General features: G+C 37.1%; 1 protein-coding gene across 6 annotated transcripts in view; it reads left to right on the top strand.

The window, feature by feature from the left end:
* CLEC16A (C-type lectin domain containing 16A) overlaps nt 1-16,114 on the top strand; it is an 81,610-nt gene that overhangs the window by 54,772 nt on the left and 10,724 nt on the right. For 2 of the 6 annotated variants that reach the window (XM_037383776.1, XM_037383777.1), the window contains 5 exons: nt 1,000-1,151; nt 1,831-2,035; nt 3,359-3,529; nt 9,578-9,724; nt 15,295-15,414. In XM_037383776.1, the coding sequence (XP_037239673.1) occupies nt 1,000-1,151; nt 1,831-2,035; nt 3,359-3,529; nt 9,578-9,724; nt 15,295-15,414 (795 nt within the window). Of the gene's footprint in view, nt 1-999; nt 1,152-1,830; nt 2,036-3,358; nt 3,530-9,577; nt 9,725-15,290; nt 15,498-16,114 lie in introns of all 6 variants that reach the window. The other 4 variants (XM_037383778.1, XM_037383781.1, XM_037383780.1 and 1 more) reach the window with 3 other exon arrangements.

Consider the following 16,114-nt stretch of genomic DNA (forward strand, 5'->3'; position numbering starts at 1 on the left):
GTACCATTTAGAATTGCAAAGATGATAAACCAGTAGGACAGCATGTGTGGTCACAGAATCTTTTACTTGCTACAAATTGTACTAGATGACAGAGAGGAAAAACCTGTGTGTATTAAGTATGTGAATGAAAGTATAAATTTGTAAGATAAGCAAAGGTCTGCTAGGAGGTGTCGGTGTCAGTTATAGGGTGCTCAGTAGACCTCAGCTGGTGTAAAGAAGGTGACTTAGTCAATTTTCAAGAATGATGGGTTTGAACTAGAACAGGTGCTGTGAGGAGATACAGGAAGATCAGGGAATGTTTTTGGGTTTTTTTATTTACTACCTGAGATCTGTACTTTGAGGCTTGTTTGAGGGGTCCTAGAATAGTGGTTGAGTGTGGATATGTTTATCCATATATTCATAAAATGGGTGGGTAAAGGAAACAAATGTCACCTCACATAACAAATATTGGCAAAAACTTGATAGAGTTTACCTGGCGAGTCCATGGAGTCTTGAAGTGGAAAGGCTTCCAACAGTCAGAATAGTCAGGTTTTAGACCTGTGTGTAACTTGTGTCAGAATAGAGCCTAAGATTATAATGAGGTGGATGTAATTACCTGCAGTGGTGTAGGACTCTTATCTGTGGACTTTCGACAAGACTCTTTGAGATGTCCTCTTAGTGAGAAAAATCAGCACTGTTGCAATTTCACCCCTGAAATGAAATGACTTTTTATACTAAAAGGTAATGAAGGTGGTAAGAGAAAGCAAGGTGCATATAGTACACATCTTATACCTAACTTGTAAGATACCTGAATCACTGTTGTTATTCTGCCCTTTCTATGTAATTATAAATGATAGGGAAATGTAAAATATTCAAGGGGTTTTCTTTAACATATAACTTTAAACAAGTGTTGTAAAAATGATTACACTTTTATATATTAATATTTTGTTACATGAAACAACCAAAATCCAGAATCCTTAACTTCAGTAGCTATGTAACTTTTTTCCTTTCTTCCTTCAGATAACAGCGATCTAATTGCTTGTACAGTCATAACAAAAGATGGGGGTCAAGTTCAAAGATTCCTGGCTGTGGATATTTACCAGATGAGTTTGGTTGAGCCAGATGTTGCCAGACTTGGATGGGGTGTCGTTAAATTTGCAGGTCTTTTGCAGGTAAGAGAAATTTTAATCTGGGTGGTTACTTTTTCTCAGCTAAAACTCTACATTTATGCTGGATAAATAGTAATACCAATATTAGCTTATATATTTAAGCTCTGTACCACGCTTACTTGTTTCTTCTGTTACTAGTCTTTTTTTCTAGTTCCTGCTGTTTAAATTATTTCTGGTTTCCTGAAGTTAACATAGCTAACTAGAGCCACACTTGAAAATGAGGTAACTTCCCCAGTATATATTGGCCTGTGTTCATTTGAACACTGAAGTCATATACAATTAGTATTAAGTCCCAAGCACTTTCCTTATGGGTAAGGAAGATAACATGTTGTAACTTAAAAATGATGTGTGCTTACCTAATTGATTTTAAAAGCTTTAAGAAGATTGTCTCATTTTTATATCTCTCTTCTTGCCTTAGTCAGCACTGTTTGTATGTCCTGAAAAATCACTATGCTCAAATATCTTAATTGAATTTAAAACTGACTTAATCTCTACGAGTACTAATTTCTGAAGAGCTATATCAAAGATTGTGTTTAATGTGCATTTTTTTAAAACACAGAAGCTGGTTGTTCAGGAGCTGTAGTGGAGGATTCATAGGGTTTTCTTTTAATGTTGATGTTTAATCTGTAGTTCGAAAATGCTAACTTTTTTCATTAGCTACTTACCTTCTGTTTCTTTTTAGGATATGCAAGTGACGGGAGTAGAGGATGACAGTAGAGCTCTGAACATAATAATTCACAAGCCTGCCTCAAGTCCTCATTCTAAGCCCTTCCCCATCCTTCAAGCTACATTTATTTTTTCTGATCACATTCGCTGCATTATTGCAAAACAACGTCTTGCAAAAGGCCGTATCCAAGCTCGGCGTATGAAAATGCAGAGAATAGCAGGTGAAGTTACTTTTTCCATGATTCTAACAAGACTTGTATGATACAGCAAGACATTCTGTAACATACGTTAGAAAAATCTTAAGTAGTGGTGTGCCACAGAAAACTGTAAACCAGTGTCTAGTTTCCAAGCAATGGATTTTTGTTGGAGTCAAATATGTTTTTTCATATTTAATGATAGACACATCAAAGAAAGGATGAAAAAGAATTGTGTCTTGTTACCGCTAGCTGCCAGTCATTTCACAAAACTTAGCATTTCTCTTCAAATGCAATTCAGTGATTCAAAATTCAAATGCCCTGCTTAAAAAGCAGTTGTTCTCCTGCCTCAGGACTAAATTGGAGCTCAGCTTACCCAAGTCCTGAGTTGAATGGTACCCTCATGGTGTTGATGATGATGTTTAATGCTTAGATGTGGTGATGATGGACAATCCAAAATGTTAAGTGGAGTATCAGCAGAAATATTTCTGTGTTTGGAGGAAATGCATGTGCAGAGATGAAGGAAAGTGTTAATTTGAATAACTATCAAAAAGTGATTAAAATATTACTTAAATAATCAAGTGAGTGAAGAATAGATTGAAGCTTACTAGTAAACTGAGTGAATTGGGGAGCATGGAAAAGAAAATTGAAATATAGAGAGGAAAAGAGGTGGGCAAATGAAAAAGGACAGCAGCTATCACAGTTACTTGGATTGTCCAAGAACAATAATGAACCAGTCAGACTTGTGAAAAAGTGTCATAGCTGGTATTAAAATTGAGTTGGCCAGAAAATTATAGATGGGTTAAGATTATTTTAGTGTCCTATGGTTCTGTAAGAAGCCAAGTAAAAACTTTTATGCTTTGAGTTTACAAAATAGGTATTTCTTCTTTTATGGCTTGCTTCATGTTAAAGCAAGTTTGAAGTTAATACAGGCCTTTCAGTATTAAAGTTTTAGGTAATGGTAATGCAAAGGCCTTTTTATTGATGGGGGGTTTTTTTGCCAGTTTAAAGCAGATTATCTTTTTAAATGGCTTTCTGCAGTGTTCAGTGTTAACTAATGAATGACTTTGAGCTTATTGTAATCCTTTTTTTGTCTCTTCCACTGTATTCTGAGGCTTCCGTAGTGTGAATGTGGGGTGGACAGCAGTGGTAGAAAAGGTTGCCAGAAATGTTCTCTATCTTCTTTTCTGATGCAATTGTAACCATAATTAAGAGGTAAATGCAGGACAGTTATGTAAATCAATCTGGTTTAGTTTAAAGATCCTGAGCAAACTATCAATTTTATTTTCACCTGCTTGCTCTTTTACGTATTTTTGAGTAACAAAAATTATCAATTGTGATTAAACATAGCTCTCCTGGATCTTCCTGTTCAGCCTTCAACTGAAGTTGTTATGGGTTTTGGACACAGCTCTGCAGCTACAGCCCAACACCTTCCATTTAGATTTTATGATCATTCACGACGTGGTAGTAGTGATCCTACAGTGCAGCGCTCTGTTTTTGCATCTGTTGACAAAGTTCCAGGTAAGATTAGCATTTGTTAAGAAGCAATTTTTGCTTTGTGATTTGTTTCTGCAAAAGCCAAACTGTAACTTGCATAAGCAGTTGAAAGATTACTGTGATATGTTTCTGAATATGCAAACTCCAGGGTGAAGCTTATGGGAAAAATTTCCCCCTAGAGAAACAAGTAATACTGGATATGTATTCCAGGTACATTGTGAGCAATACATCCGTGACTGTTTCCCCAAATACACTGAAAGTGTATTGATACTTTGCCTTCCTTTACAAATTGAGTTCACTTAAATCTTTTTCGCGTACTCAGTTTTTCTGCAACACACCTGTCAGTTGTGCATAGTTCCTCCTTTAATTTGGATGTGATAATTTTTTTGCCAGTTTGTAACAATAACTGGAATACTGTGCACTGCTTTGTTTACCTTAAAGTTAGCAAGACACAAAAAGGCCACAGCTACTCCTAAAACATTAGCTTGGAACTGGGGTTAAAGGAACGATTCTAAATCAATGAGCTTTTTGCTTTGTTGTCTCCTTATTGTCTGTTTTACAAATTGGCTTCTCTGCAGAGTTTTCTTTCTAGATGGTAAACTTTTCTCCTTTTGGATTGAGTCATTTTAAAGTTGAATCTTGTACTGCTTGAAAGTACATAATTTTTCTGTATTATACAAAAAGGTGCAATCTTGTTACTGCTGGCTGCCAGTCATTTTACAAAACTCAGCATTTCTTTTCAAATCTGATTCGGTGATTCACATGCCCTGCTTGAAAAGCAGATGTTCTGCCTCAGGACTAAATCAGAGCTCAGCTTCCCAAGTCCTGAGTCTAGGGAACAGAAATCATAAATGTATTTGTATTGAATTTGTCATTATTGAACGGTCAAGCTTTTCAAAAGACAAATGTATGTTGTATGATGGGAATATATTTCCTTATTTGACTTGACTTGCATGGAGAAGGTTTGGTTGAAAAGATGACAGTGTTACTCTTTCAGAATCAATCTTCTCTTGAGTGTGCTTGTGTTCATAACAAGTGACTTCTTCTCCTAATTATTATTATTTTTTTTATGAGATAACAGGGGAGATAATGGGGTTGGTGCACCATGGTAGTTTATTGAAACAACCACATACTTAACTATGTATTCCAGGAAATTGAGAATTCTACAGTATGCACATACAAATCCAGAGAAAAAGTATTTTGAAGCTTTTATCTGATACCAAGTATAAGAAACCAAGCACAGAACACAAAGTATTTCAAATGCTGCATTATTGAAATGTATTTTATGATAGCCAGTAATATAATGCAAATGGATTTATTCTTAAGAGATCTTACAGCTCAGGCTGTCGTTCACGTGAAACTAAGAGGGCAGGAAAGTTTTCTCTAATTTAAGAGAACTATTTACATCAATTGCTGAAGAAAAAGTTCCTTTAAATAAAAGCTGAGAAGCTGTTTCAGGTTTTGGCATGAAATTTTGCTGCTGTTACGTGAAACGTGGCAAAAGTATAACTGTTGATACATATTTTATGAAAGAAACACAGCATTATGAAACATTGTGATTATGGAAACAAAATCTTCTCCAAGGAACTGGGAAGGTACATCTTTACAGTAATAACTTACTGAGTCTTAAGTAGAAAGTTATGTTGAAGCAGAATCATGACTACTGGAAAGGAAATATTTGTAATGAACTTCTATCACAAGTTGAGAGTCCTAAAGTAGTAACAAAGGCACATCTAGAACCTTTTGAGTGTTATTTCCTGTTGCCATGATTAATTCTGTTCACCTTTGCAGCTATTTCCTGAAGGAGTTTCCCAATTAGAATACTTATTCTTGGTCAGTGGTTTCCCATTTACAGTATTTTGAATGATTTAGACTCACCTTTCCCTCCTGTCTAAACTACCTTCCTGTGGCACACTTAATATCCTTCCTCTGCAGCTGTATTGGGAGAGAAAATACATTAAAATCATTTGCAAACAAACACTTCAGTGTAAGGACATGAATCCATGAGTGCTGTTCTGCAGAACCTTTAGGCAGGCAATCTTGCTGAATCAGGCCAGCTTTTCCTATGATAGCCACAGTAGACCTTGTTGGCTTTGTCAGCTATTTTGGTGGGGATGGAAGATTTCTACTCCCTTGAAGTGCAAATCTGTTGTGGGTATAGAATGTCTTGGGTGGGTACAAATTTTTCCAGTGCTGTAAGGGAAACAGTGTATTGGTGTAAGCACTTTTATACCAGTGACTTCAGTAACTGTTCCAAAACCAAGTTCCAATCACTTTAACAGGTGGCTTTGCCTCACTCCTGTGGTCACAAGTCCATTGATTATTGTTTCCTATCCTAACTGGTATTTCAGAGTATGAACTATGCATGAGAGACCTAATGCACATTTGCTATATTAAAAACTATATGTATCAGTGGCCCTGAGTGCTATAGAAGTCTTTCACATTTGAAGTAGTTTAGTTTGTGTTTAACTTTTTGCAGACTATCAGGCGTCACTGTGTGTAACCTCAGTTTAATTTAACCTAAATGATTGTAGAAGATGAATCAGTTTGGTTTCTGAAATAAAATATATGGATTTATTTGCATTTATGGAATAATTAGTTGCTTACTAAACTGTTTTGGGTTTAACTGAAATAATGTCTCCCGCCATGGTGGTTATTTAATTCTTTTAAGTGGTGTTTGTGTTGGACATAATGAATTGTACCTTAAGAGAAAAGCTTCGTAGAAGTGGCACTTGCCCATCTAAAACTATGATGCAAGTACAACAGCAATTCAGATAGCACTGTGTTTCTGCAAGTGGTTTTGAGCCTAGTTCTTGAGTATAAGCACGAGAGGTAGAGGGTAAGAGGTGGGATTGCACATTAAGTCAGATTATTAACAGGACTGATGCTTGATAGTTTTTTTTTCTGTATCTTCCTTTCTTCATCCACTCCAGGGTTTTGCCTTGTGACACCACCCGTCAGTGTGTGTTGCCGCTAATAGCATTTTCCTGACTTGTCTGTGTTTTGAAGCTTTCATATGCTTCTTGGAGCAAGTTTTGACTGGCTGCCTACTGCATGGCACCAGCAAATGGCCCATGTGGAAGATTCTCTTACGTGAGTGAATCATCCATCCAATGCCATGGGGGGGTCCCCATATAAAAGAATAGATTTGTGTGGTGCATTTGCTTTCTTTCATACCTGATTATCAGATATTTTCCTTTTCAGTGTTCATTATTCAGTGAAGGCAACAAGTAGTGTATTGTTAAGTATTTTATAGTGCGGCTTATGGCTACTTTCAATAATTCCGGGGACTGCCAGTAAAAAGTAAAATTTTGCATTCATACTTTCCCATGTGAGAGCGAGGAGTGCTGCAGAAGCAGCTGAGTTGTGTACATCACCTGACATGCAACCCATGTTGAAGATATTTTTTTTGCTGTAAGAAGTGCTTCAGCTTCTGAAAAGCTGCTTTTAATCAAAGCTAGAAGAGATGACTATTAAGCTTCCAAGTACTAGGAGGAATGTCCACCAAAGGAAAGTCTTGCTAATAAAATTGAGGAATTTCTATAGGCATGCCATTGTGAGGAAAGCTGCTGAGAACCGTGGAAGGGGTGTAATCTTCTAGAATAAGGGATCAATTAAGTATGAACAATGCAGTGGTAGTTGTCTTCATGGGACTTGTGTGGGAAAGGCAGTTCGTGAACTTCTCTGTCAGAGCACGCTGTAAATTCTAGCATGTAATTCCATAGAATGCTATTATGCTACTATACTACCCCGTTGAATGCTCTAGACCTTTAAGGTTTTGATCCTTCTGCCTTTTTATAATACCGATGCAGTTCAAGACCAGATTATTGACTTCTATTAAAAAACCCAGCCTATAAGTTAAAAAATCAGTTGAAAAATCAGAGCAAGGGGGGAAAACAACAGCTAATTGAAAGATACAGTAAAGGACAGCTTACTGGTTTTAATCTCATGGGGGATATCCTGACTTGTTCAAACAGTCTAATTTTAAGTTAGCAGATGATCCCAAAGCAGGGTTCTTCAACATACGGGGATCAACAGAGTATGTGGGGAAAAAAATACTGAAGTTTTTCAGAATGGGAGTAATTTCAGTGCAGGTCTTGGTATTACACAGTATGGGGTTTGTGCAAAAGAAAACCCATTGTCAAGCCTGGACCTCTTATAGTGTCGCTGAACAACTTTTTTCTGATAATCTAGCAGAGGGTTGATGCAAGAGTTAAGTGCTCTGACTTTCTTGATCTGAAGTCTGCTGAAAAGGCAGAGCATGCTTACTTGCTTTTGTCCCAGCAATGATAAACACATTTCGTTGTTAAGTGAAAGCATAAGCTTTAAGAAAGTCTTAACAATCGCTGGAAAACACAATATGTTTAAAACAACAAACAAAAATGCAGCTATCAGATACAATAGAACATGACTACTTTAAGAAAAAAAATAAAGTAACATGCTTCTCAAGCACCAAGTGTTTTTCTCTGCTTCTGTTGCTTCCATATTCCAGCTTCTCTTTTCAAATACAAACTACATTCTTACAAGACTGATGTTGTGAAGTGTTCTAATTCTTACAAAGATACTCATGTGTTTCTGTTTATGTTGAGGTGAAATAATGATCAAGTGTATGCCTTTGGCATTTATAATCTGTGAATGTCTGAAATTTAGTGTTAAATTTAATTCAAAATTGTCACAAGTGAATCATGAGAATCATGTGAACCAGGCACATTGCCATAAGGCAATATAAAAGATAAGGGTGTTTATAAATACAAGCTAGTTATGTCAAGTTTTTAATGTAGTATCCATTTGGTACAGAGTTACTCTACAATCATTCTCACCTGTAAAGGAAAAATTTACTGCTTGTTTACTTCTACTAAATGTTCAGCATGTGTTTGCAGTGATGCTGATTTACTGGGGACAGCTTTGTGGGGACTTGTTTTAGTAGAATATGGCTGAATGGCAACACAATACATTCACCAGTAACCTGAAGAATAAATTTCAGTTGTCTTTTTGGCTCGTAACATGCTTCTGCACAAAAGATCTTGCACAACATACATGGAATAACTATTGTTTACTTTCTGATTCAGTGTAGTCCTTTGCAGTGAATGCATATACAGTGAATGATATACATTCCATATACTCATGGCTTCTCATCTTTACTAAATCAATGAACTTAAATATTGCAAAGTACCTTATTCTCAGGTTACTCGGTTCTGACATGTTTGGTTTGAGAAACTAGGGATTTGAATTCCTTCTTTGTGCTTCTTTCCCAAGTTACATACTTCCAGTGAATTTCCCTCTGTTGCAGGTCCTCAATACTTTCTGAAATTGCATCTTGAAAGAGAAAGTTCATGAGTCATTGTATGTGGGGAGGGAGGGAACTAAAATGAAGATTTTGTAGTTTGTGGGGGTTATTTTAAGGCATGTCAAAGAAACAGGGTGTTGCAGAGGAAGGACAAAGGAATGAATGCAAGGTTGTGTTAGGAAAGAGGAGGATGCTACAATGTCCAGAATTTGAGGAAATACTAGACTGAAAGCCAGAAGAAGACTTATTTTAAGTGCTGTCAGGCACTGTATAGAACTTCCCAGTCTTCAGAGTGGAAGAAGTTTGAGTTGTGAGAAGGTAGATGAAATCCAGTGCCAGCATTAGATTTATTGATTAAAATTTTCTGAAGTTATCCCTGCAATAAAAAATGTAGTGAAGGCCTTCTATCGAAGAGGTTTTTTGTTCACGTTTGATTTAACCATTTTCCTTATCATGTTAAGGTCTGTGACACATGAATTTGTTGGCTATATAAAAAACTGAAGAGTTTTGACTGTTTGTGCAAGCTCTAAGTTTTAAAATGTTTTGAATCCCTTAATCTCTACTTTCTTGTTTGCTTATCAGCATTTATAGCTTGTTTTCAGTAAGATGCATTCAGATTTTCTGGTTTCTGAGATGAAGGTGGGAGAGGGTGCATCCTCTGGGTCACTACACAAAAAACAGCACCACTTTGCAGCATTTGCTCTTACCCTTTCTCAATTTGTTCATATAGGTTAACTCTTTCAAGCTCATATTTAACTTGTAAACTGCATCATCCTGTTTTGCAGGCTTTGCTGTAGCCCAGTGTATAAATCAGCACAATCCATCACCACTCTCATCACCATCACCTTCCAGTGGCAGTGGGAGCACAGGGCGCTGTGATTCAGTAACTGCAAGCTCAACATCCACTCCTTCTGCTGCACAAAGCCCATCAGGTATTAAATCATGATTTTCAGTCTAAGCACTAAGGGATGTAGAGTACTTGAGTGTAAAACTAAGTTACTGTGTTGTGGTTTAAAAACAGTAGGGCTTTATGTTTTTAGATCACTTGGCCATTCAGCTAAAACAAAGTAAATTGTGGTACAAATTGTAATGATCTTTTTAGCTTTCTGGAAATCTAATGAATACTTGGCATCTTTCAGCAGTAATTTGAAGTATTGGTGAAATAATGTCCTGCTTGTCTGACTTGGGTTTTAGCACATACAGTTTAAAATGTTGTTTTTTGGGGTTTGGTGGTCGTGTTTTTTCAAACTGAAGTACTGCTCTACATAAATTAGTAAAATAAAATGTTAGCCTTTCGCCATAATGGATAAGTTGATCTCCACACAAAGTATCTTTTTTAACTGGGTGACATTTGCTTTTGTATGTTTACCTGATACCCATTTTAGTTGATAACAATAGGCCAAATATGAAATAATTTGAAAATAGTTATTTAGGATGTTGATATTGTAAAGTTTTTGCAATAACACTGCTCTGGCTGAACACCACCATCTTTGAGGAGGCTTTCATTGGTGCAGAAGAAGCTGCCATATAAATAGACTGACAGTATAACTTTCACAAGTGTAGGTACAAATATGTTTGTGTTGGTCAGTATTTTTAGTGGGTATAGTTATACTGGGACTTCTTGTTGCCTTAAAATGCCTTCATTCCTTCTCTTTTTGTGTAATATTTGTAGAGAATCTTGTGAATGGTGTTTGTTCAGTTATGTGTGAGGTAAAGCCTCAAGCTGGAGACTAAGAAAGAAGTAAATCCCAAAGGATACATACTGAAATACTTTCATGCTAGAACTGACCCTACTCTACTTCATTTTGGTTATAAACCAATAGAGGTAGCTTGATTCTCAAGATGTTTTCAAACAGCTCCCTCACTTTAACAGCCACTTCCAATGTTGATCACTCTGGGAAATGGTCGTTCTGGTTCCCCCTAAGACATACCATTTTGTCTTTATTTGGAAGCCTCATGTAGATCTAAACTTTTTTGCAGTCCTACAGGAAATGGTACAATCTTGTTAGGCATTTAGCATTTTGTAGATTTCACAGTGTCAGGAGACAGTGTCAGGAGGTAGTGTACATTGATCTGCAAGTAGTATTGCTGGAAAGGGTAAGCAAAGGCTGCTTATGAAGTTTATGAATGGTGTGTAAAGCATTCTAGCACCCAGACTCTAGATAAAAGGCATCTGTTACTGTGAGACTAACATATAGTCAAAATATTCCTGCAATACGTGTAATTCCAGAATAAAATGTGGAATATTTTCTATATGCACTCTCTTCAAAACTTTGGAAGGACCTAATTTTATTTTCTCTGTTGGTGAGTGCTGTTATCTAGTCTCTTTATGGCCTTTATGTGATGATTACACAGAGAAGTGGTATCACTTGTCAAAAGTCTCAGTATGGTTTGGCACTAGGAGAAAACATTTGTTTGACTACATTTCTCCTTACCAGTGTAGAAAGACTCATCTACGATGTCCTTTGCTGTATTTGAATCCTCTGTGATCAGGAAGTGAAATGCAACTACAAGTTCTTGGCAATAGTGGCTAAGAGAAAACCAAGGTAAAGGAAATAAAAAGAAATCTATATTGTTGCTGTAAGCAACATGCTAGTTCACAGAAATGTCAAGCAAAACTATACTATAGATTTCAAACTGAAGTCTTTCAAGTGCATATGATCTGACTTTATGAAAAACTGAGTAGATCCAGAGCACATAATTCTTCATCTGGCATAAAAAGATAGTGCCTTATTGAAGAATAATCACAGACTGTAAGTAACATTAAAATCTATTTACACAGTGTGTTGTCATTTGTATAATATCTAATTCTATTTATTCTTCCTACAGTATAAAAAGCCTGATAACAGGAGGCTGCTTGTTGGGTTTAAAAAAAAAAAAAGAAAAACACACACAAAAAAAAAAAGACAACCACAAAAGCCCCCAAACTCCCCCCCCCCCAAAAAAAACCTAAACAAAACACCAAACCCACCATCTAATACAAATGGAAAAAGGAAAAAAAACAGCCAACCAACAATGAAATGCAAAAATAAATCAGAAAACAGAGGAAAGGGGTTTTTTAAATGCCTGGTTTCAGTCTGCACTTTACCTGTCAGGTTGCATGAACTGCACATACTTAGCATGGTCTTCATTGTGGCTTAATCATAAAGTATGTTCAGAATGCCTGTGTCATGCAGTAAAATGGTCTTTTGCACAGGATCTAGATGCATTGGTATAAATGCTTTAGCAAATCAAGTTGTGAGGATACAATTCCATGTCCTACCGCTATGGGCATAGTAACCATAAGCAAAGTCAGGGAAAGGAGCATGAGAATGTGTTAGCTACTTCAGTCCCAGGTTAGCAGCTTGCATTAATTTGCTGCAGGACTTTTGAGCTCAGCTCCTGGATCTTGTTCTGCTAACTCTACTCAGCAGTTACAAAGAGGAAGGCAGTGACTGTATGTGCATGAGCAGGTAATTTGGTGCAATAGGACAATAAACATTAAGTACTGAGGTGCATGTGGCTTAGGGATTTTGCTGTGGATCATATTTACCCTGACCTTTAGGACCAAGCATCCCTGCCATGTATGTGATTGTCTGAAGGACCAATTATTAGCTCAGATGTATGTTGCTATTAATATTTGAACTGCATTTGGTACATAGTTGCAGTTCTTATGATTCAGTTTCCTTGTCAAAGAATCTCATTAATGCACAGAAACTGTTCCTAAAATCAGGCTAAAGCAGTAAGTGTGCGTAATTCTTCAAAGCTTCTCTGTTGGTCTGAACCAAACTGGTAATGTAGTTGCAGCCAATAATGAAAAAGTAATGTGTTAAGTAGTTACAGCTGAGTGGCTGATGGTGTCTCAAGGTCCTTAATACAGACTAGAGAGGATTCTGAAATACCTGGAGCTGAGTCTTTGGAATGTGGGAGTGTGAGGAGGATTTTCTCCAACCCAGGGAGCTGTGTTGACACTTCTTGCTAATCTTTAGTGTCAGATCAATACTGTTGTATTCCTGGGAACAGTGTTTCTGCATTAACTGATTTGACCAGTTTACTGCAAGTTTGTAATGAATCTTCTCCTGAATGTTCTCCCTTTTATACTGTTTGTATATAATTGTGATCTGTACTGGAAACTGTTGCCAGGACTATGACCATGAAAGAGATGATCTGTTTGGTATGTCCAGGTAGCTGTTCTGTAGGCTTCTGCATGAACAGAAGTATGCAGCTGAAATAAGCAGTAGTGTCTTGACCACTGTCTGTGTTACATCAGGTCTTACTGATCACTCAGCTGAGGTACAGAAACAATTGTTGGTATTCACCCACTTCAGTGTAAAACACTGTGATTTTTCCTGTTGAGGACAATTGAAACTAAACTATCTTACTCTGCTGTGAATGTGAAGCAACCCTTTCAAGGGGGAAGTAACAGCAAGTTACTGCTGATGAACATTAAGCGGTTACCAAGATCTGGTTTATGCTCCAAGGCAGCACTTGAATGATGCCACTGTCTGTCACATTTGAATCTTCTTACCTCCCATTCCATTTTAAATGCACTCATGTAAGCACATGTATGTGCTCTCCGTCTGTCCCTTCTTCCCTGCTCCTCTGTTTGTTCTGGCAACTGCCCAGGTTTTTGATCATGAAGAACATGGTAGGTTGCTCAGGAGCTTCAGTCAAGAAGGCCAGATTAGATAAAGGGGGGCTTTGGATGGAAAGTACCTCAACTACCTTCCTTAAGAGCAACATCTTAAACTGTGACAGCTGTTTATGCTGTAAACTTGTGATTATAGTGTCCTAAAAATCAATTTTAATTTTATGTTTTGTAAAAATAACTTACTTGCTGTCACTCCTACCTGCACCAAACAATCACACACTATCTTAATGTGAGGAAGGAGGTTAACTGAACCTGCATAAAATCGTATGACTACTGTGCGTGTTTTAGTCATTGTAAGAGAACAATAGTTGCATTAACGGCTTTGTCATGAGTAAAATAGTCTTATGATTCCTGATGTAATCAGCTATGCTACCTAATAATTGTAACAGTACTTCACAGCACGGATATTTTAAACCCTAGCAGCTGCCCTGTTTGCAGTACTTGGGAATTAAGCTTAGGCCTTTGCAAGATCTCCATTCCTTAATATTGAAAAAGCAGAAGTCATCCCTTAAATCAGAATCCCTAGCAAGACAGAAAAAGCAGTGTCAGGTTCTGCAAATGCTGCTGTCAGGTTGGTTTGTTCCTTTGTATTTACATGATATTTTTTTACATTAACGTGTCTGTTTGAAGTGTTGCTGTACATAAAATAAAAATGTTCTCTTGCTAGGCAGATTTTAATTAACAAGCTTTTGAGCTTAAAATACAGTCTCTTCTTGGCTACATTTGTTGGAACTATGCACTTTAAAGTGCTTATTTTTATATATGCTAAGGATTAAGATAAAGAAGCTCTCTTACTGTAAGTTAGCAGTGTTCCGGAATTATGTATGTGTAATGTCATCTACATTGTATTTTATCACTTTTTAAGTTATCTTGAGCTTTAACATGCGATTGGCTTCAGTACTTAAGAAAATGTTTACATTGGAGCAATGGATACTGAGGACTTCAGGAGGCATTGATCTTCTGTGCCACTCAACGCTGTATTTCACATTTCTGTCAGATATTGCTGGTAAAAGGTCTAAAATAAGAGCTATCTTTTTTTGCAGAGAATATATTGGATTCCAGTCTGTAAAATAACATTTATATATTCCAAGGAGGCTATGATTAATCAAGGATGGAGAGCTTGTAAGAGCAGTGCCTATCTTGTTGAGACCGTCCCTATCTCTTCCCTCTATAATCAGTAATGTAAATGTGGTTTGATCTCCTCTGTTCTATGATGCCAGTAATTTTTTAACTAGGTGAGGAAGTACTTTTGTTTCTAGAAAGTTTCTTTTCTAGAAACTTTCTATGCACCAAGCATCATTGTCTGAACTGCTGCTATCTTTTAAAACACTGTTTGGCTTTATTATGAACCAAATCTAACACTTCAGTTTCATGTTACAGACTAGTAGGGCTGAATTATCACCTGCACTGTAGTGCACCTCTTATAATTTTGGCCAGTGGAAATCAGAATAATTCTGTCTCACCAGAATTTGTGATAAACAGCTTCTCTCAAGATTTCTAAAGCATGTGAGTAGATTGTAATTCAAATTAGAGCCTGCCAGTCCCTTGTCAGTGTAAGTGCTGTTGGTATTGCCAGACATGACCCAAACTGTATTTTGAACATTTCCAGGTAGGTAAGCAAAAAATCAGATTCAGTTAAACTTGCTGTCTCTAAAGGATGAATACTTCCAGCTTCAGAAGTATTTCCCAGACTTGTAAGACTCTTGGTGTGGTGTCGGTTTGTATTCAAGATACCAGCAGTTACGGATGTGTCCTTGTCACTTATTCTTGTTGCTGCTCTAACATTTATCCTTTGTCTTCATTCCAGTTTCCCTTCCTTGTTTCATTGTTAAAGCCTTCGTATGATATATCGCTGTGTTTTCCTCTAGTAAGGTCTGGCAGGAAAGGACGTCGGCGGGTGTTTAGTCTGTCGGAGGCTGACAGTCACGGTGGACACTGGGTTTAGGTCTTCAAGCAGCAGCTGCAACAGAAACTCGCGCAATATCAATTCAGGCAGGTTCCTCCATAAGATTTCAAAAGCCCACAACAGTTAATAGAATGTATTTGGTTTCCATGCTGACAGCAATGACAGTGAGGTAGGAAAATGAAGAAAGCATCATAATATTTTTTTTTTTTGTGGGCGGGGGGCTGGGTTGTAAAGCAAGAATTAGCTGTTTCTGAAAGCCTTATCTGCAGTTTCTACCATGTTTCTTGGCTCTCTTGCCAAAGATGGAAATACTGCTATCAAGCCTCCAGCTTCAAAGCAGCTATGTCTTCATTTGCACAGAGGCAGCCATGGCTGTAGTGGAATTTAGGGAGCACAGGCTCCTGTATGGACAGTAATGCAGGTACTTGGCTAGCAGCAAGAAATCTGTAACTCAGGTGAAATGGACAAGCGTTCAGCATAAGACTGTCCTTGGACTGTGATGGTTAGAGCTTAATATTTCTATAATCATCAAATTCAGGCAGATGGCTTTGTGGACTGTTTAATTGCCTGAGGAGGTCAGGAGGGTAATCATGCAAAAAAGATGTAAATATGTTTCAGAGTACCTTCTTATTTATATAACCTGTTTTAACTTGTATCTAATTACTTTTTTTTTACTGTCATTGTATGAAGATATTTTACTCTGTTAATACTATAAAAACACCCATTTTCATCTTTATAGGTTTACTTTTCATCTTTTCACTTAATGTCCTGTTACTTAGGTTTTTG

Source organism: Falco rusticolus, chromosome 4 (assembly GCF_015220075.1).
Source record: "Falco rusticolus isolate bFalRus1 chromosome 4, bFalRus1.pri, whole genome shotgun sequence".
Classification (NCBI taxonomy): Eukaryota; Metazoa; Chordata; class Aves; order Falconiformes; family Falconidae; genus Falco; species Falco rusticolus.